We start from the raw sequence: 22,993 nt of genomic DNA on the forward strand, positions 1-22,993 counted from the left end.
AGAAAATACGGCGATATTGTCTTCGTACTGGAGTGTCTGGAAGATGTTGATCATTCTAAAAATCCTCCACCGGTTTTCGTATTGGGAGCACGCCGCTGCATGCTTCTCAACTGCAGTTCCTTGCTGTGTTTGTTTGGGTGAAACCTGTCAGGCCACAGCTGAACTGTCGGACATGCCGCTGTTGTGAGAAGCGGTGCGTTCCAGGTTGGGTGAGTAATAATAATAATAATAATAACTTTATTTGTATAGCACTTTTCATACAGAGGTTGCAGTTCAAAGTGCTTCACAACAGTAAAAAATACAGGCATAAAAAGATAGACAGGTAGAATCACAGTGTTTCACATTAGGATCTAGCATCCCAATAGGCTCTCCGCTTACAGTTTTCAGTAACACAAATAGTAAAAATAGTTTAGCGAGCATAGTAAGATATGGCACAACAGTAAAAAAATACAGGCATAAGCGAGCATAAAAAGATAGACAGGTAGAATCACAGTGTTTCACATTAGGATCTAGCATCCCAATAGGCTCTCCGCTTACAGTTTTCAGTAACACAAATAGTAAAAATAGTTTAAAATGATTCAGTTTAAAAATAGTAAAATAAAAATAAAATAAAATAAAAATTATAAAATAGAACGGACATAAAAAATACAGGCATGAGCGAGCATAGTAAGATATGGCTACTACAGCCAGGACACAGTTAACCTGGTTCTACAATGCTACAGCCAGGACACAGTTAACCTGGTTCTACAATGCTACAGCCAGGACACAGTTAACCTGGTTCTACAGCCAGGACACAGTTAACCTGGTTCTACTACAGCCAGGACACAGTTAACCTGGTTCTACTACAGCCAGGACACAGTTAACCTGGTTCTACAATGCTACAGCCAGGACACAGTTAACCTGGTTCTACAGCCAGGACACAGTTAACCTGGTTCTACTACAGCCAGGACACAGTTAACCTGGTTCTACTACAGCCAGGACACAGTTAACCTGGTTCTACAATGCTACAGCCAGGACACAGTTAACCTGGTTCTACTACTACAATGCTACAGCAATGCTACAGCCAGGACACAGTTAACCTGGTTCTACAATGCTACTACAGCCAGGACACAGTTAACCTGGTTCTTCTACTACAATGCTACAGCAATGCTACAGCCAGGGACACAGTTAACCTGGTTCTACAATGCTACTACAGCCAGGACACAGTTAACCTGGTTCTTCACAACAGTAAAAAATACAGGCATAAGCATAAAAAGATAGACAGGTAGAATCACAGTGTTTCACATTAGGATCTAGCATCCCAATAGGCTCTCCGCTTACAGTTTTCAGTAACACAAATAGTAAAAATAGTTTAAAATGATTCAGTTTAAAAATAGTAAAATAAAAATAAAATAAAATAAAATAAAAATTATAAAATAGAACGGACATAAAAAATACAGGCATGAGCGAGCATAGCAAATAATAAGAATAGTTTAAAATGATTCAGTTTAAAAATAGTCATCAGTAAGAAGTAAAAAGTGCAATAACCGACACATGAATTTGATAGGCAGTGTAAAAGAGTAGGCAGGGTAAGAATAAATACAAGTTGTGTCAGGATATCCCTGATGTTTCCTCTTGCCACTAGGTGGTAGCAGATATCTATCAGTGAAATGCCTGAGCAAAGAGATAGGTTTTAAGCTGTCTTTTAAAGATGTCTAGCGAGTTGGCTTCCCTGATGTTTTGGGGTAGTTTGTTCCATAGTTTTGGGGCATAGTTGATAAAGGCTGCATTACCGATCCTCTTTTGACTGCTTCTGGGAGTCTCTAGTAGTCCAGCAGCTGATGATCGCAGTGTTCTTGCTGGTGTGTAATTTATTAGAGTGTTGGCGATGTAGCTAGGTCCCTGTCCATTTAGAGCTTTGTATGTAAGGAGAAGGACCTTAAAGTCAATTCTAAATGTTACAGGAAGCCAGTGTAAAGCGGCTAAGACTGGACTAATGTGCTCTCTCCTTTTGGTTTTAGTTAGCAGTCGGGCTGCAGAGTTTTGGATTAGCTGAAGCCTCTCTGTGGTTTTCTTAGGGAGACCTGTGAAAAGTGCATTACAGTAGTCTAACCGGCTAGATATGAATGCATGAATTAGCTTCTCAGCATCGTTCTGATTAATAAATGGTCGTACTTTTGCTATATTTCTGAGATGGAAGAACGATGTTTTCGTCACTTTGCTAATATGAGAATTGAAGTTCAGTTCTGAATCTATGACAACCCCAAGACTAGTGACCTCAGATTTGATCCAAGGGGTTAGTCCCCCCAGGTTCTTTATTAATGTTTCTTTTTTAGTTTTGGAGCCGATAATTAGAATTTCAGTTTTGTTCTCGTTTAGTTTCAGGAAGTTCTTACTCATCCATTTATTTATTGCCAGTAAGCAGTCTGTAATGGAGCTAATCGCTGTATCATTTGGTTCAGCAGATATGTACAGTTGTGTATCATCCGCATAGCTATGGAAATCTACATTATGTTCTCTGATGATATCACCCAGCGGTAACATGTAAAGGGAGAAGAGTAAAGGACCTAAGCAACTCCCTTGTGCAACTCCATAGTTGTTGTCGTATATATCAGACATGTGATCTCCTAGTTTAACATAGAATTTCCTCCCTCTGATGTATGTTTTAAACCAGCCTAGCACATGGTCTGAGAAACCGACATGGTTTTCAAGACGATCGATTAGAATATCGTGATCGATTGTATCAAATGCTGCACTGAGATCTAACAGGATAAGGATGGAGATCTTATTCTCGTCAGAGTTTAGTCTGAGGTCACTGATTATTTTGGTGAGGGCAGTTTCAGTGCTATGATATTTTCTGAATCCTGACTGAAACTCTTCTAAGATGTTGTTTTCTTCAAGAAAGGAATTTATTTGAACTGAAACTATCTTTTCAAGTACTTTACTAATGAATGGTAGGTTGGATATTGGACGATAATTTGCCATTTCATTACTATCCAAGTTAGGTTTTTTTAGTAATGGCTTTACAACTGCTGTTTTAAAGGCATCCGGGAAAATACCAGTCCTAAGGGAAGTGTTATCTAGCACAGGGCTTGAAACACTATTAAATACCCGTTTGAAGAAAGCTGTAGGTATAGGGTCAATGTCTGAGGTGGAGGAGTTACATTCTGAGACAGTTTTGCAGAGTACATCTAATGTGATGCATGTGAAACTTCTCATGGTTACATTGCACGGTTTGCCGCAATCAACTTTATTTCCATCATGAGTAATGCTGGCCCTGATCAAGGTTATTTTGTTGTTAAAGAATAGTGCAAGTTCTTCACACTTAACCGTTGATGACTGAGGGGGTGTAGGGGCAGTGTTGAGTAGTACATTAATAGTGGAGAATAGGATTCTGGAGTTTCCAGCATTTTCTGTAATGATTTTAGAGAAGTAATCTTTCCTTGCTAAGCGGAGTAGTGTTTTGCTGGCAGGCTCCACTTGTCTGTTAGTGCTATGGGGGCTACTTGACAATGTTTATGGAAACCGGCCCCAGGCTAGGGTCCTTTGTTCAGCCACCTAGGCGACAGAAGGCCTTGGTCTGAAGACCATTATAGTTTTAACTAGTGGGCCGCGACCATTAACACTGGTGATCCCTGTGTGTTTTGGACGAGTGGATTCTCTCTGTCACCGTGTTAAGGCCCCATCTTTCATATCCAAATGAGAGTATTCCTTCACGAGGGGATATGTGCATAGGATGTGCGATAGCGGCAGATCCATGTTCAAAGTCAGCTACAGGCCAGTTGGTATTGTGCTGATTCCGTCGGGTGTTGGTAAAATCACCGTTGTGAAGCGGTGTTGACATCTTGTTTTCTCTTTTCTCTTAAAAAGTGGGGAGAGGTTCAGAACGGCGGCCTGTCTGGGTGAGTGTTATGTCATTGTTTACAGGTTCAATTGATAGCTGCTTAGCTTACGGTTAGCCAGTCAGCTGTTAACTGCTGCGTTAGCCTGCTGGGATCGCTGCATGGCCTGCTCAGGTTGGGCCTACTGTTAGCCAGTCAGCTGTTAGCTGCGGTGCTAGCATGTCGTGATCGCTAGGTAACGTTAGCTTGCTGCTATAGGCCATGGCCTGGCGCGGGGTAGCTTAGCTTCTTGCGCGCCGCCGTGGGCTCGCTTCTGATCGCGTGCGTCGTTAGCTCGGCGTCTCGCGAGCAGAAGCAGTAGCACCCGAACGGTTGGAGCGGCCGTTAGCTTGATGCTATTCTGTTGAACGTGCTTTGATTTTAACATGTTTTACACTCTTGACTACAACGTCATCCTTGACAGGGGATGTTTCGTCGACCCTGCCCTGAGCCAGGACGGCAAGGTTGCATCAACAAAGGACTGTAGTGCGGGTTGGAGCGGCGACGCTGCCCAGTTCGAACAACACAGGAGCGGCTGTGTTCCTACGGTGTCTGTGACTGCACTTCGCTGATCTACGTTCCGGGTAGGAACAGGTTTGACCAGACCTTATAACACGTTTTCTGGTTTTACTTTTCTAAATGTATTGTGAATAACGATGTTTTTTCCCAAAACGTGTGTTGCTGCAATGCATTTGGGATACGGCGCGGGTTAGGTGTGAGCTGTTTTTGTCACTGGCAGTTAGCTTCTCCGTGCAAATCGGGATGTAATGATCTGGTTGTTGTGTGAGAAACATCATGGTGTTTATATGTACCGTGTACTCACAACTAAGGTAACTAACCTATGAAGCTATGCTTGGTGACAAGTGAGTAAAAGAATGTTCTTTTCTCAGCCTGTGATGACAATGAACAGTGTGTTCACATATTAACAGGTTTTCCTGTTTTATCTGGCCGTATTGAGGGTAAAATAAGAGGATTGTGTTTCCCCCCGGTTCCCTGGGGACTTTTTCATCCTCCTATCAGACATGTTTGTGCACTAATTGTGTCTTTTGTGTGGTAGGGATGCGATGTAACTCTTAGCTTGATTGCTGAGGTTGTGCTAAATCTGCTGGAGAAACTTTATTTTCCTAAAAGAAAAAATGGTTTGGTCGCTGTCATGTGTGCTTAGCAAGGCCTGTGGCCGATACTGATGTATTCTCTCATTGTGAAAAACGGCGTTCCTCTGTTGAGTGTTTTTTGCCATTTTTTGTAGGTGATGATGGGTTGTGTGTGTCATGTGACCTACAACTGGGTTGGACTGGCCACAGAAGCACATGTGTATGTTGGACTGGGGCTCTTAGAGCCCTCTCTATTCTGTGTTTTTCCTTAGTAAAAATCAGATAGCAGGTTAGCTCATGCGCTGTGTGGAGCTGTCAAACGCTTCATAGAGCTGACTATGACTGTGTCATATTCTCTTTTTGTCATTACATCGTATCATGGGTGTGGGGTCGTAAAGGGGTGAACTGGTAACCTTTCCTCTCCCCCTTGTTTCTGTCGGTCAGGGGTACACCCCCTGTCCTTCAAGGTTCCCGTCACGTGGCGATTCGGCACGTTACGGGGGGGGGGGAGGGAGTTTCCTGGTCCCACGGCCTGGTATATTGGGCGTGTGCACCGCAGGAATTCCCCCGCCATAGAGTACGTCACCGTGCGCGTCTCTGTTGGTAGGACTTCCGTGTGCTGTTCAGGTCCATGTGATGGATCTGTTTCAGGGGGGTGGTCAGGGCTCCTCCTCACCAAGCGCCTATTCGGGCCTTCTGTGAGTTCGGACTCCTTCTTCCATGTGAGGGAGCCTCCATCAGAGTACAGAGCCTTCCTCCTCAGATTGTCAAAGTGAGTGGACCCTCTAGAAGGGTCCTATTCTATTGTATATGTATTCGATTCAATTCGATTATTGAGTGTGTATGGGTTCAGTGCCTCTTCCCCGGAGAGCCCTAAAACCAATTTTTTACATGGCTCAAGGTGCAATATATTCTTTTCAATCTGTACAGCTCGCGTGGGAAGTCTCTCTGGGGATCCCCGTCTCCTTCCTATGGGAGGGTGGTGGGATGTAAAAACGTGAACATTTTTTACCCCGGCTGTGTAGACTGGGATACATACTGTTGATGCTTCCTTCTTTTCTATTCCAGAAGTGTTGGAGTTAGGGAGTGTCACACCCCTCTTGTCGTTCCCCTGGGCGCCTTGGGGATTCAATGACAGGTCTAAATAGCCTGCTCATTGATGGGGGTGTGTCCCGACGCACGTATAGTGCTAGCTCGCTGTAAACAGGCGATTGACTGGCACGCCTTGGTTGCTTGTGGTTGAAACAGCGTTTTTATAAAGCAACTGAGATGGGGGTTTTTCCTCTTCCGACGACCAAATCCCATGACCTGGGTTGGTTTTTCGACGGATTCTCGTTCATGTCTGGGGGATGATGACGGAATGGATCTGAACATATGTAGAGGGGTCTCACGCCCTTGGGGTGGGCCACCAGGCGCGGTTCGCCCGAACGTCTGGGTGGCGCCTTCTTTTCATGTTAAGATCAACACGCATATCTGCCCTTCTCCTGGAGTAGGCATGTCGGCGTGGTTAGGGCACGGGACTGGTTCTGGTCACGCTGGTCCAGATCAGTTGAACCCGTTGTCCGCCGGGGATGCAGATCTGCTGTTCTGGTACCCTGAGGGACTTGGGTTTCTTTTTTTTTTCTTTTTTTTTTCAGTGGGAAAAATGCCAGGTCGGTCTGGGTGTCACAGGGTTAAGCGCTATGGAGACCCTGGTTGGGTACGTTTTTACTCAGCACTGTCGTAATGGCTTACAGCCATGCCATTCTGTACACGCTCGATCTCGTCGGATCTCGGCCGCTACACAGGTTGGTCCTGGTTAGTACTTGGTTGGGAGACCGCCTGGGAATACCAAGTACGGTGTGCTTAGGGGCTGGTTCTCCATTCTTTTTCGCTCCTCTCTCACGCATGGCGATGAGGGGCCTGTGGGGGTGGTTTTTTGACCTCCTCTGGTGACCCTGTGCTTCCCGTACCGCCAGGCCCGGTCCGAAGTAATGTTTCGTCGACCCGTAGGCCTGGGTTAACCTTTTTTGAAAACTGAAACACTTGTACTGCGGTATAGCCGGTGTATACCCGCAGGTGTGTTTTGGAGTTTTTTCTTGAGGGGTTATAGGAACAACCACCGCATTGGGTAACACCGAGGTGGTTGATTCCCTGGTGTGTTGGAGCAGTGTCAACTCCCGGGTTCACCGGTTGAGGGTGCCCCTGCACGTTCATGACGTCTGCCAATCGTGTCAGCCTTCTCTGCCTCGACCCCTCTGGGTGGTTTTTTTTTAAATGGAGGCTTGGTCATGCAACACCGCCAGCTTACGCTCCTTCCGCCGGGGCGGCTGTGTTCAGCTGTCCCCTCTGGCGCCTGTCTCGTCCGCAGTCTCCAGGCTAGGGTTAACAGCCTGTTGCCTGGTTTTTCCCCGGTGCGCTGCCTGCTTCCGTTGGTTAACCTTTTTTGTGTGCTTACGGCCATGCTGACTGCCTGTTCTGCAGGGTCAGTGTGCCAGGCGGTGTACTATTGGGGGGACAGGGCCCGCTCGGCTTACGGCCATACCAACCTGAACACGCCCGATCTCGTCCGATCTCGGAAGCTAAGCAGGTTCTGGCCTGGTTAGTACTTGGATGGGATTCCGCCTGGGAATACCAGGTGCAGTAACTGAGGGGCCTTTGTCCGAATACGCTGGCGATGTGGGGGGCGGGGCACTACGTGCCCACCTGGTGGGGTCTTGATGCTGGCATCATGGACTTCTCCGGGCCCCCATTCTAGGGAGTCCAGTCCTTTTGGTGGGTCTGGGTCTTCCTTCGTGCTCCGCTGCTGCGGCCTTGCCACGGGGTTGGGTTTGCCCTTGACCCCGTGATTCTGGGGGCAGTAACGAGGTTGTTCCTCCGTTCGTTCCCGGGTGGCATGCGGGTTGTGCGTGTGTGTAGTCGTGGGGTCAAGCCACGGTCTGCTCACCCTGTGCGTTGAGTTGCTTGAGTGCCTCTTCGCACGGTCGGGTCCGTCGCCCTCCCATGAAGCCCCTAATAGGGGGGGTGCCCGCCATTAGGGTGGGTCGGGGGGGCTCGGCCCTCCCTGTTCTGATGGTTTGTGGGGGGCTGTCAGCGGGGAGTATTTGTCGGCCGTTGGCTCTCGCTCGGCCTCCCTTGTGCAGAGAGCGATGCCGAGCGAGAGCGATACGATACAGAACGTTAGGTTATGACTATAACCAAGTTCTGTTAGTATAGCGAAGCTCGGCATCCGACGCCGCTGCAGCCTTTGACCTCGCCTTGTGGCGAAAGCTTGGGAAGGAGGCGAGTGGGTGGCCCCACCCCTGCTTATATGGGTAAGCTGATAGGGGTGTGGTCAGACGAATATTGGGATTAAAGGTACATTGTGGTCTTTATTCAGTGCGCGTGCACATATGCGAGATAGTGCAGAGAGCGATGCCGAGCTTCGCTATACTAACAGAACTTGGTTATAGTCATAACCTAACGTTATTTACTCCTAAAAGGATCATTTGGTATACTATCATCCCGAGCCCCAAGATGGCGATTTAACTCGATGCTGCTTAATAACAAGGAATTCATTACACAATTCAAAGAAGCTCTTTCAGTATTCCTACTGGAGAATGTTGCAGGACCCCAGAATGTTATGGATGTCGGTAAAGGGAATGATCAAGGATTTCACCGATAGCTTTTCCTCCAAAATACACAAGAATCGATGCTCAAAACTGGCTGAACTGGAAACGCTTTACTCTACATTATTTACTTCTTTACAATACAACGACTCGGTTCGACTGGAAACTCAAGTTAATGTACTAAAAAAAGAGATTAACGCCATATATAAACAACATTCTGAAATACAAATACGTAGAACACAAGACAACAGCAGTACTCTCAAGGTTCTAAACCAAGTCACCTATTAGCTATGCGATTAACGCAAAATTTGCAGATATAACTACCATTAAAGCACAACAAGGACTTGTTACAGACCCTAAAAAAATAAACGTGACATTCAAAGAGTTCTACTCCAACTTGTATAAATCAGAAACGACCTTCGATCAAAACAAAATGGACACATATCTTAATCAAATTAACCTCCCTAAACTTTCAGAGGATGACGCTAAACAGTTAGAAACACCGATCACACTAGAGGAACTCAGGAAGGCCATATCCGAAATGCAAAGTGGTAAGGCTCCAGGAAGAGACGGTATCCCACCAGAAATGTACCTCTCATGTTGGGACATAATTGGCCCCCTATTACTTAATATGATTTTATACTCAGTCAAGGAGGGGAACTTCCATAAGAACGACAATATTGCACTCATAACAGTCCTCCTTAAAAAAGACAAAGACCCCACCGAGTGCGGTAGTTATAGACCCTTAAGCCTCCTCGGAACCGATATCAAACTGTACTCTAAGCAAGGTATTAGCCATCAGACTTCAAAAGCATATGACGTCTTTAGTTCATCCGGATCAAACTGGCTTCATAAGAGGCCGCTTGATCACTGATAACGTAAGACGATTACACATACTAGATGCCAACAAGGACGACACCACACCTAAGGCGATGCTGTCCCTGGATGCAATGAAAGCTTTTGACAGGTTGGAATGGTCGTATCTATGGGCAGTATTAGAAAGGATGGGGTTAGGAAAAGGATTCATTGATATGATTAAAGTATTATACAAAGATCCATCGGCCATGATTACAACAGGTATAATCACCTCCGAAATATTTCCGGTATCACGCTCTTCTAGACAGGGTTGCCCTCTTAGTCCCGGACTATTCGATTTATCATTAGAGCCTTTAGCACAATATATAAGACAATCCCAATCCATAGAACCAATCGTAATCAAGGGCACACAACATAAAATTAGTTTATATGCGGACAACGTAATACTGTTCATGCAAAACCCCAACACCGCAATGCCTCATCTTCTCAAGTTGATTGAGGACTTTGGCGATTTATCAGGATTTAAGATAAATTGGCCGAAGTCGGCTTTCCTTCCACTTAACGCCCATGCAAAAAAATATATAACCCTCCCAGAAGAGATACCGATGGTTAAACACTTTAGATGTTTGGGAGTTGAAGTATTCCCTACCATAAGCCAAACGGTGAAGCACAATTACATAAAAATCCAAAATAAAATAAAATACGACTTTGACAGGTGGTCAAAACTTAATACTCAGTACAGGCACGGGTATCGATAGTTAAGATGGACGTCCTACCTAGAATCAACTTCTTCAGCTCAATGCTACCGTTACCCCCTCCAGATGGTTACTGGAAAATATTACACTCCTCCGCATACAAATTTATTTGGAATAACAAACCACCACGTATAAAAAGATCCACCGCACAGAGAAACAAAGCCGACGGTGGTATGGCATTTCCAGATTTTTTCCACTATTTTAAGGCGTACACTTTAAGACCACTGACAACATGGTTTGATCCCCAAGCATCAGTATCCTGGAGAAATTTAGAAGAAAATATAGTAGCACCACATAGACTGCAGGACATAGTATACACCAAATTATCAATTAAGCAATGCGAACGGAAATTTGGCCCCATTATTACTCATGCGATCCGGATATGGCGTGAAACACAAAAAAAATATTCTAACCCACATAAATGGCATAATCATACTCCCTTATTCAATAACAATGCACTCCTGATTGGAAAACGACCTATAAGATTCCCTAGATGGGAAAAGCAGGGCATACACACATTAGGAGATGTTTTCAACAAACAGGGTTTTTGTAGTTATGAGGAAATACACAATTTTTTTTATCTCACCGGTTCCACATATTATTTTTACGCACAGTTATTGTTATATTTGAAGGCTCACGGTGTTCCATTAAGGATACCAATTGTACACCACAGATACCACAAATTCTTCTATGAAAGAGAGACATCTAGAGGTTTTGTATCAGATTTGTATCATCAATTACTAACATCCTCGTATGAAATCCTCCACCAGACTCTGTCTGGAGGAGGGATATACCAGACCTGGAAAAAGATTTTGATTGGCAAGAAGCCTGGGCAAATGTTCGACTTGCATCACGGAACCCGGACCATCAACAAATCAATCTTAACTATATTCATAGGACATACTTGACTCCTATAAGACTGAACAGAATGGGTCTTAAACAAGACTCCAAATGCTCCTTATGTACAAATGGGGACGAGGGTACATTTATGCACATGTACTGGGACTGCCCACCAGTTAAGATATTCTGGAAAGAAGTGACCCAGCAATTATCAAGTCTCTTAACTCTGAATATACCTGTACACCCCTCTGTATTACTGTTGAATAATGTTTTTGAGTGTGCAGTACATATACAGCTAAAGAGATTGGTTTTATCTGGTATCACAGCGGCTAAAAAGCTGATAGCATCACGATGGTTTCAACCGGAAAAAATGTGCCGGAAGGTCTGGATTCTTTCTTACATATCTCGATGTGATTTATCTAGAAATATCCACAGCAAGAATTTTGGGTCTCAGTGAATCCAAAATTACAATGTGGTCAGAAGTGGTGGAGAGAATAAAAGCTAGCATATAATTGTAGTGCCTGGTTAGGAGCGAATGATAATGGATGGATTATCCAAGGGGGGGGCCCGGGGGGGGGGGGGGGGAGCGAGCTACACACATATGTGTGTAGGGTATTAGATAGCAGGTATTAGGTGTATATCCTGTATAAGACATTTATTTTAAAATGGTGATTTAACTGGATGTGCACTGTTAATTAATGCTTGTATATCTAATTTTATGTTGTCATGTTTGTTCATTTGTTTGTTTAAAAAATAATAAAAAAATAAAATACAAAAAAAAACCTAAGTGGGAGTGTTGAAGTCAGAGGTTCTGTGTAGGATTGTTAGTAACTGTCTAACTGCATATATAACTGTTTCCACCAGTAACTGTCTAACTGCATATATAACTGTTTCCACTAGAGGGCGCTCTAGGCGGAGCCACTCAGGTACACCACCATGTGGCGAGTATAAATATAGATGTCTCCTCCCATTCTTTCTCTTTCCCCCAGTCTCTCAGTAAGAGAAGACCTGTAGTGTTACTGCTCTGCCATGTGAATAATAAAACCACGCCAGTTAAGGCTCAAGATAGAAACCATGCCTCTTGACCACATTATTGTCGCCCTACAGCCTGATTCTGTTAACAGCCTGTTTGCCCTTTATTCTTTAAACTTTTTACTGTATGAAGCACAATCTCAGGGGGCTCATACAGGACCAAGCATTTCACTGTAATGTACATTATATGTGACAAATAAAACAAAACTTAAACTTGAACTTGAAGTGGGGGGGATTTCACTTAGGAGGAGTGAGTTTACACCATGGGGTCTATACCATTGCAAGGTTTCAACCTCATTATTACACAAACACATACAAATATATTTATTAAAATATAAAAATATTTATTTTTATCATGAATATTGTAGTGACTTCAGGGGGCAGTGTGGTATTGAACCCGGGTCAGACCCTTTAGTTGTCTCGTTAAACGTTAGCACTGTTGCCTGTTGTCTGGGCGATTCCCTAAATCCACTATAATAATATCCCATTATTTCATTGAATATTTATCTATGGTAGAGATATGAGATAATGTGATGCAAACAGTGCCGTAGGGGAACTTGGCATCAGTGATGGTTTCTGACTGTGTGCATCTCCCATGGCCGCAGGCCCCTGGATTTGCACATAGGGATCTTTGTATTCATATAAGAGGGACGTGTGGAAACACAAATTCTGATTACATTGTCTAAATTGGCCAATCAAGTAATGTTAATCTTCATCAAGTAGTTGTTTTTATTCCTGATGCACGAAGGCTGTTATTTAATAAGTGTGTTGCTGTTGCCAGTGCATACTGCTGTGCTGCGCTGCGCTGGGCGGGAGCATGTCTATGTTCCCCGGGTCCTATGTTCCCCGGTAGCGATAGATAGTCAGACCACCAGCCCTGATTCCAAACTCTAACCTTAACCAACTTCGAAAGAGGGCCTAAGCTTAACCAGTTCGAAACAAGGCGGACATTAATAATTAATCAAATAATAAAAATTAATAAAAATGTCAATCAATCAATCAATTGTTGTTTATTGTTTATTGTTTAAAAGGATCCCCATTAGCTGTCACCTAAGTGGCGAGCTAGTCTTCCTGGGGTCCACATAGAAAACAGCAGAAATCAATCAATCGGGGAACATAGGACCCGGGGAACATAGAACCCGGGGAACATAGGGATGACCCACGCTGGGCCGTGCTACTGCTGTGCTACTGCTGTGTTGTGCTACTGCTGTGCTGTGTTCTGCTACTGCTGTGCTGTGTTCTGCTACTGCTGTGCTGTGCTACTGCTGTGCTACTGCTGTGCTGTGCTACTGCTGTGCTGTGCTACTGCTGTGCTACTGCTGTACTGTACTGTACTGTACTGTACTGTACTGTGCTGTGCTACTGCTGTGCTACTGTGCTGTGCTACTGCTGTGCTACTGCTGGGCTGTGCTGTGCTGGGCTGCAGACTGTACTGTACTGTACTGCAAACAAGTTGCAAACAGACTTTTAAATGTACATATTCACATTGCAGGTGAAAGTGATCCAAACCTTTTTTTGCTGATGTGACTCAGATCTGTTTTCTTTCACGACAGTGTGAACAGCAGAAATCACATAGAATCTGATCTTTTCAATTCTGATTCGGGCCACTTTGTGATACAGGTCTTATTTTTTGCAACGCGACCTCAGTCTGAACAGCCATGCGATTTTATATGTCACTCTTTTTTTTAATCCACTTTTTCTCCTATTTTTAAATTATTTTCTCCCATCCCAATTCCATTGTGTCAATTCTTCCCTCCCCTGTCTTGAACGTTGCTCGCATATGCCCCCCACTGGCCGGTTGTAGGGAGGATAGAAGCCTTGCATCACGTGTCCCCTCCGGTACACGAGGAGGCAGCCTGTCACATCTTTTCACCTGCCAGCGCGGACTCTCATTGGCGAGGTGTAACGCGTGGGAGGCTCACACTACCCCCGCTATTTCCTGTCTCTGCTGTGCAGGCGTCCCCAACCGACCTGTAGGAGTCGCTGTCCACAACGTCCAGATTACCACCCATCGACTCTCCTCCCGCTAACTCTGCCAATTGAGTTAGTATGACGGCCGGCCCAAGCCGGAGGCAGCGCCGACAGCCGGAGTCGAACCCGGTGTCTCTTGCGTTGGTGACGAGCGCAATGTCCGCTGCGCCACCCAGCCGCCTTTTATATGTCACTCTTGACATTTGTCACAATTTTTTACATCCATCTTCTTTATTGTTCATAATCATTTGCCCATGCGGGTCAGTTCACACTGGAATCTGATATTGGCCACATAAAAAACAACAAAACAACAACATGTGAACAGCCAAACAAAAAAGATCATATCTGAGAAATGAATCAGAATTGAGCACCAAGGCTTGCAGTGTGAACGTAGCCTTTGATTCAATATTTTACTGTCCCTGTTAAAGCATAAATGCCTACAGAAGATTTAGAAAAAAGATTTAGACTGTTGTTGGGCTCAGACCTGCACACATTGTATGCTCTCGGTGCTCCCTGACACCCAGACCCTTGTTTCTCTATTGAACCATAATCGAATTATCTTATCCAAGTGTCTTCACATTCACAGAGGCAAACAAGTTGCCCAAGAGAAATCTAAACGGTTGCACATTCATGCACACTTATTAGAAAGCCTATATAGGATAGACTTGTGTGATGATTGATTGATTGATTGAATTGATTGATTGCAGAATGAGTACAGTACAGTACAGTACAGCTCAATACATACAATTGTTAAGGGGATGCAGACCTGAGAAAGACATTCTTCTTGTTTACATCAGGGTCCCCCATTTTCAATTCATCATAACATATATGACACACACGACATACAGATAGACAGTACTGCTACATCTATACATTTATGACATACCATATTTGCAAATACAGTACTGTTTGTGATACAAAAAGTGTCCAGAAAAAGAGTGTATATACATTTGACTTAGAAACTGTACATTGGAGGAGGTTGGGTAGGTGAGGTGGGGTTGGGTGGGGGGGGGGGGCTGTACATTGGAGGGGGGGGGGGGGGTTGGGTAGGGGGACACACACTGTACACTGTACATTGGAATACTGACAAAGCCATACTTGGGGTCATTTACTGTACAACTGGGTTAGGACATTCAGTTCCCTCGGACTAGTGCAACTGTGTTTGATAACTTGCCCGTTTGATAACTTGCCTGAAATTGGAGCTTGCTGTGAATGTTTTATCTGTATTTTATTGTGATGTTCTTTTTTATGTTGAAACTTTCTGCTGCCTTGCTTGGCCAGATCGCTCTTGAAAAAGAGATTTTAATCTCAATGATGCTTATCTGGTTAAATAAAGGATTTGATTGATTGATTGCACTACATCCCGGATTCCCTACCTCATTTTTGCATTTTTGTTGCATTTTGTACTTTAATTTGTACTTTAGTTTGTATTATTGTATATTTTGTATAGTGTTTGGTCTTTATTCTTTTGACTTGTATTTTTTTTAAAGAACAATCTCAGGGGGCTCATACAGAACCAAGCATTTCACTGTAATGTACATTATATGTGACAAATAAAACACAACTTGAACTTGAAACTTATTAGAAAGCCTAGGAGACATAGACTTGTGTGATGATGAGTAACATCCTTCACTCCGGCACACTGTGAACTAGCACTGCAGGCGCCCTGCTGCACACAGCCTCCTCCCTCAAGCTCCACCCCCACAACCAAGTACACGGCGAAAAGGGAGATATAAGTATTTAAAACTTTTGAGCGAGAGGACTGTTTATTCAGATATTTGTTCATGTTCGGCAACTGCTTCCGCTGCTGTTTTCCAACAACGGAGTGGTTTGAACCTCACATTAAGAAAAGGAAACGCTACTGTAACCTACGCTGCATCCCGTACGGCGACAGCAACTTCTTCAACCAAGTTTACTTGGACATTTTCTTGAAGATTCTTGCATGGTACGTCAGCCTGTCTCCGATCGTAAAAAAAAAGTTGTCCGTATCTATTTTGTTTGTTTAACTTGTTTTTTTAGACCGTAGGTTTTTATATCAAAAGAGTGTGTGGCGTCAGCAACATGTATTTGGAATATTGCTAAATAATCTTTGCCATGTCCAGTCCGTTTACTCCAGCTGAACATCTGTCTGGTGATTCTGTATAGGCGCCTACTGACAGATGTTGACTCTGTGCATCTCTAGTGTTTTGTCTTCTGTTTAGGTTCAAATGTGACACACTATCGGAACCAACATGCTATTTAGAGTGTTCTGATGTTGCATACACAAAGTTGTTCCCTGTGTATGTCACACATAATAAGTAGCCTATATGTCTCTTGCTTATATCCTCTTATTTAAGCGGTGGTATTCCTCTTGTCTGGCGAAATGAGAATGACTTTGAAACCGCTACAATGAAAATCGTTGTAATTACTGATTACTGAGTTGAAGTAGGTTACATTAATTTGTTACACCACTGTCTGTTTGAGTTAGGCCAAAAGTAAAGGAAGACCCCTCTTATTGGCTGCATAGAATCAGTCACTCTTGTTTATTAAACAAATACCGATTTGCATGGTAATCATTTACCTGATTTCTGGCTATGACATGCTGATTGAGAATGAATATGCAATTTCATTGGACCTTGGAGAAGCATTAGGTTATACCTGGCACATTAATGAGCAAGGCAACGTTCATTCAAGATCACTTAAATTGATTGGCAACCCGCTTATGTATGTGTCTAATCATATTGACATCAAGATCAGATCGATATTGTAGTTTTATTTTTATTGGCCTGATAACCTATTGGTATCTGAACGTATCCACTGGCATTTTTGTCTTTTGGGTTATGAGATATGTTAGCTATAATCACAACAGTCTTAATCGAAAGGAAGAGACATCTGCACCAGCAGATTGATTAGTTATTGGTGTTAATGTTTGCCTAACAATCAGTCGTGGGTCAAAACAACGCTGTATCAGTCAGGCCTAGAGAAAGACTCTATTTACCATTAGTCACAGAACAGGTAAAATATAGCCCAATATGACTCCAAATATTTGGACTATACTTATGTTTGATTGAATTGAAAACTTGTATTAACAGATTGCAGAATGGGTACAATACAGTACGGCTCAATACACACAATTGTTAAGGGGATGCAGACCAGAGAAAGACTTTCGTCATTTATTTTGCCACACACTTACACAGTCTCAAGAGAAAGAACTTGCTTGTACAATGAGATACATTTAGCACTTTTTAAAACGTATTTAACTACTGTTTTTGGCCATGTTTGATTTCTCAGAGCCGGTATCTCAGATAAGATGGGTTTTATGACTCCAGAGTAGGTTGATGATGATGAACAATTGAAAACAGAACTCATGACATGGATATATAGATCATGTTCAAATGCCATACAGCTCTGTGCAGTTCAAAACACACAAACCAAGCCAGTCAGACACTATACAGGTGTTACATCCCACCCTGTGTGATTGATTGATTGATTGATTAAAAACTTTAATGAACAGATTGCAGAATGGGTACAGTACAGTAGAGCTCAATACACACAATTGTTAAGGGGATGCAGACCAGAGAAAGACTTTCGTCTTGTTTACAGAGGCTTGTGTGTGCTGCCTCTTTTTTGCTTTTACACTGGACTGGACTGTTCACAGAAACCTGATTCTGGATGTAAGCGCCCTTATCAATGTGCATCAACGATGCCACATGATACAGTATTGGGCCTTTAACCTTGAACTGTAAGTCCTTCCGTAACGATCACACTTGGCCCCCGAGTGTCAGCAGCGAGTGCTTTCGGTCTGGGGTCCGTGTGTCTAAATCTATTTTCCAGAACATGTCAGGGAGTGAAATACTCCCCCTGCTTAGACAGTTCGGGTTGAAGAGAAGTCACATGAGGTGATTCCACTGTTGCAGCAACAGAACCACCACGGCGCATCGCTTTCAAACCCATGCGACCAGCCCCTCAAAAACAAGTCATTACGATGAGACATTCACTTTGTTGTCAGGAGTACTGTCTGAGCCCCTCGATGGAAATCGAGGGGCTTAAGTTCAAGTTCAAGTTTTGTTTTATTTGTCACATATGATATAATGTAGCTACATTACAGTGAAATGCTTGGTTCTGTATGGGGCCCCTGAGATACAGTAAAAATAATGAAGGCCAAACACATACAAAATCCCTATCAGCTCTCTCACTCCTCTCTCACCCCAGGCGTTAAACCCCCGTTTCCAGTTTGCGGTGACACAGACGAGTGAGATAGTACTTCGTAGTTTGGCTTCACTCCCGAGCGCAGTTTCCCTTTGATTCCGGGTCTCTGGCCCCGGAGGGGATGGCGCAACACAGTTTACCTCCACTTTAGCCGGAGGGAGGAGGCGGCGGGAAGAGGGGGGCCGCAAATCAAACGGAGGGCAGTGGCTCTCTCCCCGACTCGCTGGAAGTGTAATATTTGTCGTGATCCTCCAAGATGACTTCCCAGCCCTTGCAGCTGCCTAGAAAGGGTTGAAAGGCCCTTTTGTCCGCGCTGCTGCCTTGTTGCTGCAGAACGATGCACCTTTTTAGCGCTTTGTGCATCCCACTCTCTGTGGTTCACCTCTAATGAGACGGGTCTCTAAAACAGAGCTCCATCTGTTCCTCCCACTCTGCACTTTCTCACCGGGCACATAAGTACAACTGTAACCGATAAGTTATAACTATGAATTAATGCTGTGCCTACGCTGTCATTATTCGGTAGTTTCTCTAATTTGTCACGTTCTACAGATGTCGCCGTGATACAGTTGCAGTCTGTGGGACTACAAGTCTGAAATAAGTGAAAAAGCATAACTTATTAGGTCAGTATTTTCTGAGCTATTACTCTGGGAAGAAGGGACTTGGAAAGGCTTTGGCAACATCGAGTATATTTGATATTGACTTCTCCATAGTAATTTGGGAGCCATTTAAATCTTCTTGCTGACTTTGTTAAACATTGAAGTCAGTGTGGACTGTGGGGGGGGGGGGGGGGGGGGGGGTGGTCGGGGGGGGGGGGGGGACGCAAAACGATATGGACAAATGGCATCCATGATGACATATTGTCACATATCGTTCCAGTTGTTTGTCCAGGAAATACATTTTCTTTGTGTTTCACCATTCTGTCTATGCTGGGGGATGGGGGGGGGGGGGGTAGCGAATAGACGTCCCTCTGTCTTCAGGGGCCACAAACTAAAACGGTTGAGAACCACACTGACAAAGATAATTAAATGGACAAATTTGTATCTTACTTTAGAATATCTTTGCTTGTCTTACACACCTGCGAGTGATGCCGCCGCCCACCAGGCTCTTCTGTATACTGAAGGCCTTCAGGACTTCTTGAGCCACTTCGCTGGTCCATTGTCCTGGAAATCCTCTGTGTTTTCAGTCCAATCCTCACAGCTCACTGATCTGAGGACAGTGATGCCCATGATATCCTCCGCGGCTGAAGTTAGAAGTTAAACACTGATCTACGAGCAGACTCCACGGTCGCTCTCTGTGGCCACTGGCTTGTAACTTCTGTTTATAATGTTGGTTTTAGTCTCTTTTAGTCAAGGAAAGGAAGCAGCCTAACTATATCGATAAGTGTGCACACAACTGATTTTAGTTATGACTCAATACAATAACATTATTAGAGCATTTTTAGGCGTCATTAATGTTATTGAAGATCATGGTGTTTTCTGTGATGCAGTTTAGAGTGACTTTATCCCTCCTTTTTGATTGGTCGAAGAGCATGTGTCACTGTAACATTAGGCTATCATTTTAAGGCACCTGTGGTAAAAATAAAAAAATGAAATGGCAGCAAATTGTTAGGAAGCTGTGGCCCATTCTCTGCATTTTGTCTTTACACTCCACTGCAGTTCCCCCACCAACCCCTAGGAGGCATGTACCACATTCTGAGAGATATATAAATGCATCAAAAGCAGATTACAGTAGGTGTAACTACAAACAATGCTGTGTAGGTGTAACTACGAACAAGAACGCAACAGTGAAAATCATGACTAAAATCACTGAAATCACTTTGTGGGTATCAATATAGTTAGGCTACTTAGTTTTCCTGACTAAAAGAGACTAAAACCACACTATTGCACTTAAAAAAAAGCTTCCTAAGAAATGTAATGTAGCCTGTGGCCTCAGAACGCTCTACTTACAGCTGGTGTGCCTAGAAAAGCGTATGCTGAGCATGCATGGCATTTCTCAACACTTTCCGTATGAAGACACTTAATCAAGGTGTTCTGGCAGTTGTACCTGTAATGATACGTAAGATCCTTGTTTGCTTCCATAACATAGATGTAATTCTAAAGAAAATCCAGCATTGACGTTTAGGATATTTTTACAGCACCTGACGAGGAACGTGTAACCCTTAGTGTTTTAAAATTCCAATAACGTTCTTGTTGTTCTGAGTGAGATATAAACATCGAATTGGGGAAATAAATACATCTACTGGCCTGCAGGATTTCGGCTTACACTCATATTGCTGTTGTAAACTCAATCATTGCTATTGACACGGACAGCAAATAAGCTGGAGGATGACAAAGTGCTGTTTATTGTTTGATTTTGTATGTTGTCACCACAATGATTATTGATTAATCGATAGAATCATTGATTGCATCATTTTGCTTTACAAGTGTCCCAAGTTTTCCCCTCGCTGCTTCGTCTTTGGCACAATGACACAATAATCACCAGGGAAGCAACAGTTGTGATTGGAGGATCAAGAAAAGGGGGCAGGGGTTTGAGATTAGATTAGACGGCAGCGCTGCTGCTGTTGAGTCTTCGATCACGCAAACAAGAACCAGGTGCTCTTTGGGATGAGAACCATCAATGGAAAATAAGGAGCATAAGTTTGTTCTTTTTGTAGACTAGTAAAACTTTCCAAGTCCAGGTCCAAGGCTGAAAGAAAGGTTCACCTCAGGCTGTTAAAGTGGAAGACGTTAAGAAAAGCGCCCCCTATACGGTGTATGTGCCTCTCTGCCCCGTTATGGTGGTCAGTGTGTGTGGGGTGGCTTTAGTTAGGCGGGTCAAGTTGAGAGTTCAGCCGAGGTCACGCTGATTAGCGTGGTACTAAGCTGCTTACTCAAGACCCGCCGGAGGATCCTGTATTTCCTGACGCTCGTAATTAAAGTGTGTTAAAATAAGTAACCTGTGGCATGTCCAGGAGTGTTTCACACCGGTAGGCCAACCAGCCCCTCTCTCTCTCTCTCTCTCTCTCTCTCTCTCTCTCTCTCTCTCTCTCTCTCTCTCTCTCTCTCTCTCTCCCCCTCTCTCTCTCTAGCCATGAGCACAGGGAAGGTGTGTGCCGTTGCAGGGGGCTCCTTTGAAGCTCGCATGACTCCCAATTAGCCCTCCCGAATTAATCCCCCTCGCTCCGCAGACCACTGTCTCCCCTGTCTCGTCTCATCAGTCCCACAGGGGATATTAGATGGAGCCTAATTCCCCCGCTGTTTTTGCGCCACGGCTGAAATGTTTCAGCCGGCCGTACCTCTGACTTCTCTCTCTCTGCTTTGGGTTCACTCTGCAGCTGGAGCTCTGGGCCGACTGACTTTTCAGAGGGTCACCCGTCGTGGAAAAACCAGGAGGAAGGCCCCTTCACTCTCCTCTTCCTCGTTCCTAGAAGCTGAAGGATAATAACACCATGGCTGGGAGAGACATAATTCCCTTGTTACTCCTTGCAATGTGTTCCCTGGCATCCGCAGGTAAGTTTCCTTTTGTTTATCTGTAAACACGGGAGAGCAGAGTGGCACTCGCATTCATAATATTTTCATTTCCTACCAATATGGCACGATGCCATGAACAACAGCTCATTGGCCACAGTTTGATGATGTTGATACAATGGAATGGAATGCTATGAATATGCATGTTGCCTGTGTACGTATGAATCAAAATGATGGTGGAAATGGAACGTTTCTAAGTGTCCTTGTGTGTGTGTGAAACGCACGCTGTGTTTTGAGTGCTCTCTCGGTGTGTAACAAAAGCCTGCAGTGGGAGCACTCCCAGGAAGTCCATTTCTGCATCGCAGGCCTCATCAGGGCAAGCCCTGTGTTGCCTGTTTTGTCAGGCAATCACAGATCGGCCCCACACTCTGGGAATTTCCACTGTTTCTCCCAGCGTGCCTCCCTCGACGGAGCCTGCCGGGAGTACTGAGGAAGGGGGATTTGCTTTAAGAAAGCGCTGACAGGTTCAATCTCACAGCCCAAACACTCAGCAGGTCTTGCATGTATCTGCCTGATTGATTGAAATGTGATTTAGTTCAGCGCGGACGCCGAAAGATCTAGTAATTTACAGCCATTGGAAAGACAAGAGAGAGAGAGAGAGAGAGAAAAAAAAGCAAACAAATACAAGGATGTGTGCAGAAGTACCTGCGGCTAAGAGTATGTTTTCAATAGATATTCATAACGTGCGTCAGACCCCTGGTTGATGTCTTTCAGCCGTAGTGCACTATTCACCATGTCAGCATATCTAATGAAAGGGGAATTCCTCTCAATTTAAGAATTTGCAGATGTTATTTTTATGGCTTAAGACAGTACAATCAGTGTTTGTGATGGAGCAGTGAATCACTCTCTGTCAGCACTAGAAGCCAGGGCACCAACACTCTAACTAATGTAAAACCTGCAGTTGCTTCAGCAACAATTAATGGGAGGAACATTGTGGATTTAAATTTTATTTTTATTTTTGGGGGGCTTTCTGTATTTTTCACCTATCCCAATTTAGTTGTTATGCCAAATCCTTTCCTGGTCGTTGCGCGCATTGCCCCACTGTCGGCCTGGGGAGGGTGTAGAACTACCACATGCCTTCTCCGATACATGTGGAGTCGCCAGCCGCTTCTTTTCACCTAACAGCGAGGAGTTTCACTGGGGGAACGTAACTCGCGCTATTTTCCCCAGATCCCCTCCCTGCTGAACAGGCGCCCCGACCGACCAGTAGGAGTCGCAGTTTACGACGACCAGGACACATACCCCACCGGGGTATGATTACAAAAAATCTTTGTGATTTTAACATGTAAACGAAGCACTCGGAGAAAAAAATAAATGGAAAAGACAACCCGGGTCTGACAGCAC

At 44.2% G+C, this 22,993-nt stretch overlaps 1 protein-coding gene across 1 annotated transcript in view; it reads left to right on the plus strand.

The window, feature by feature from the left end:
- Nucleotides 1-15,730: 15,730 nt before the first annotated feature.
- The window catches only part of tgfbr3 (transforming growth factor, beta receptor III), a 131,562-nt gene continuing 124,299 nt past the window's right edge, over nt 15,731-22,993 (plus strand). The window contains 2 exon segments of the mRNA XM_084308389.1: nt 15,731-15,900; nt 21,457-21,631. Of these exon segments, the coding sequence (XP_084164515.1) occupies nt 21,571-21,631 (61 nt within the window). The 5' untranslated portion in view covers nt 15,731-15,900; nt 21,457-21,570.

The sequence above is a fragment of the Notolepis coatsorum genome (assembly GCF_963971535.1).
Source record: "Notolepis coatsorum genome assembly, chromosome: 2".
Taxonomy (NCBI): Eukaryota; Metazoa; Chordata; class Actinopteri; order Aulopiformes; family Paralepididae; genus Notolepis; species Notolepis coatsorum.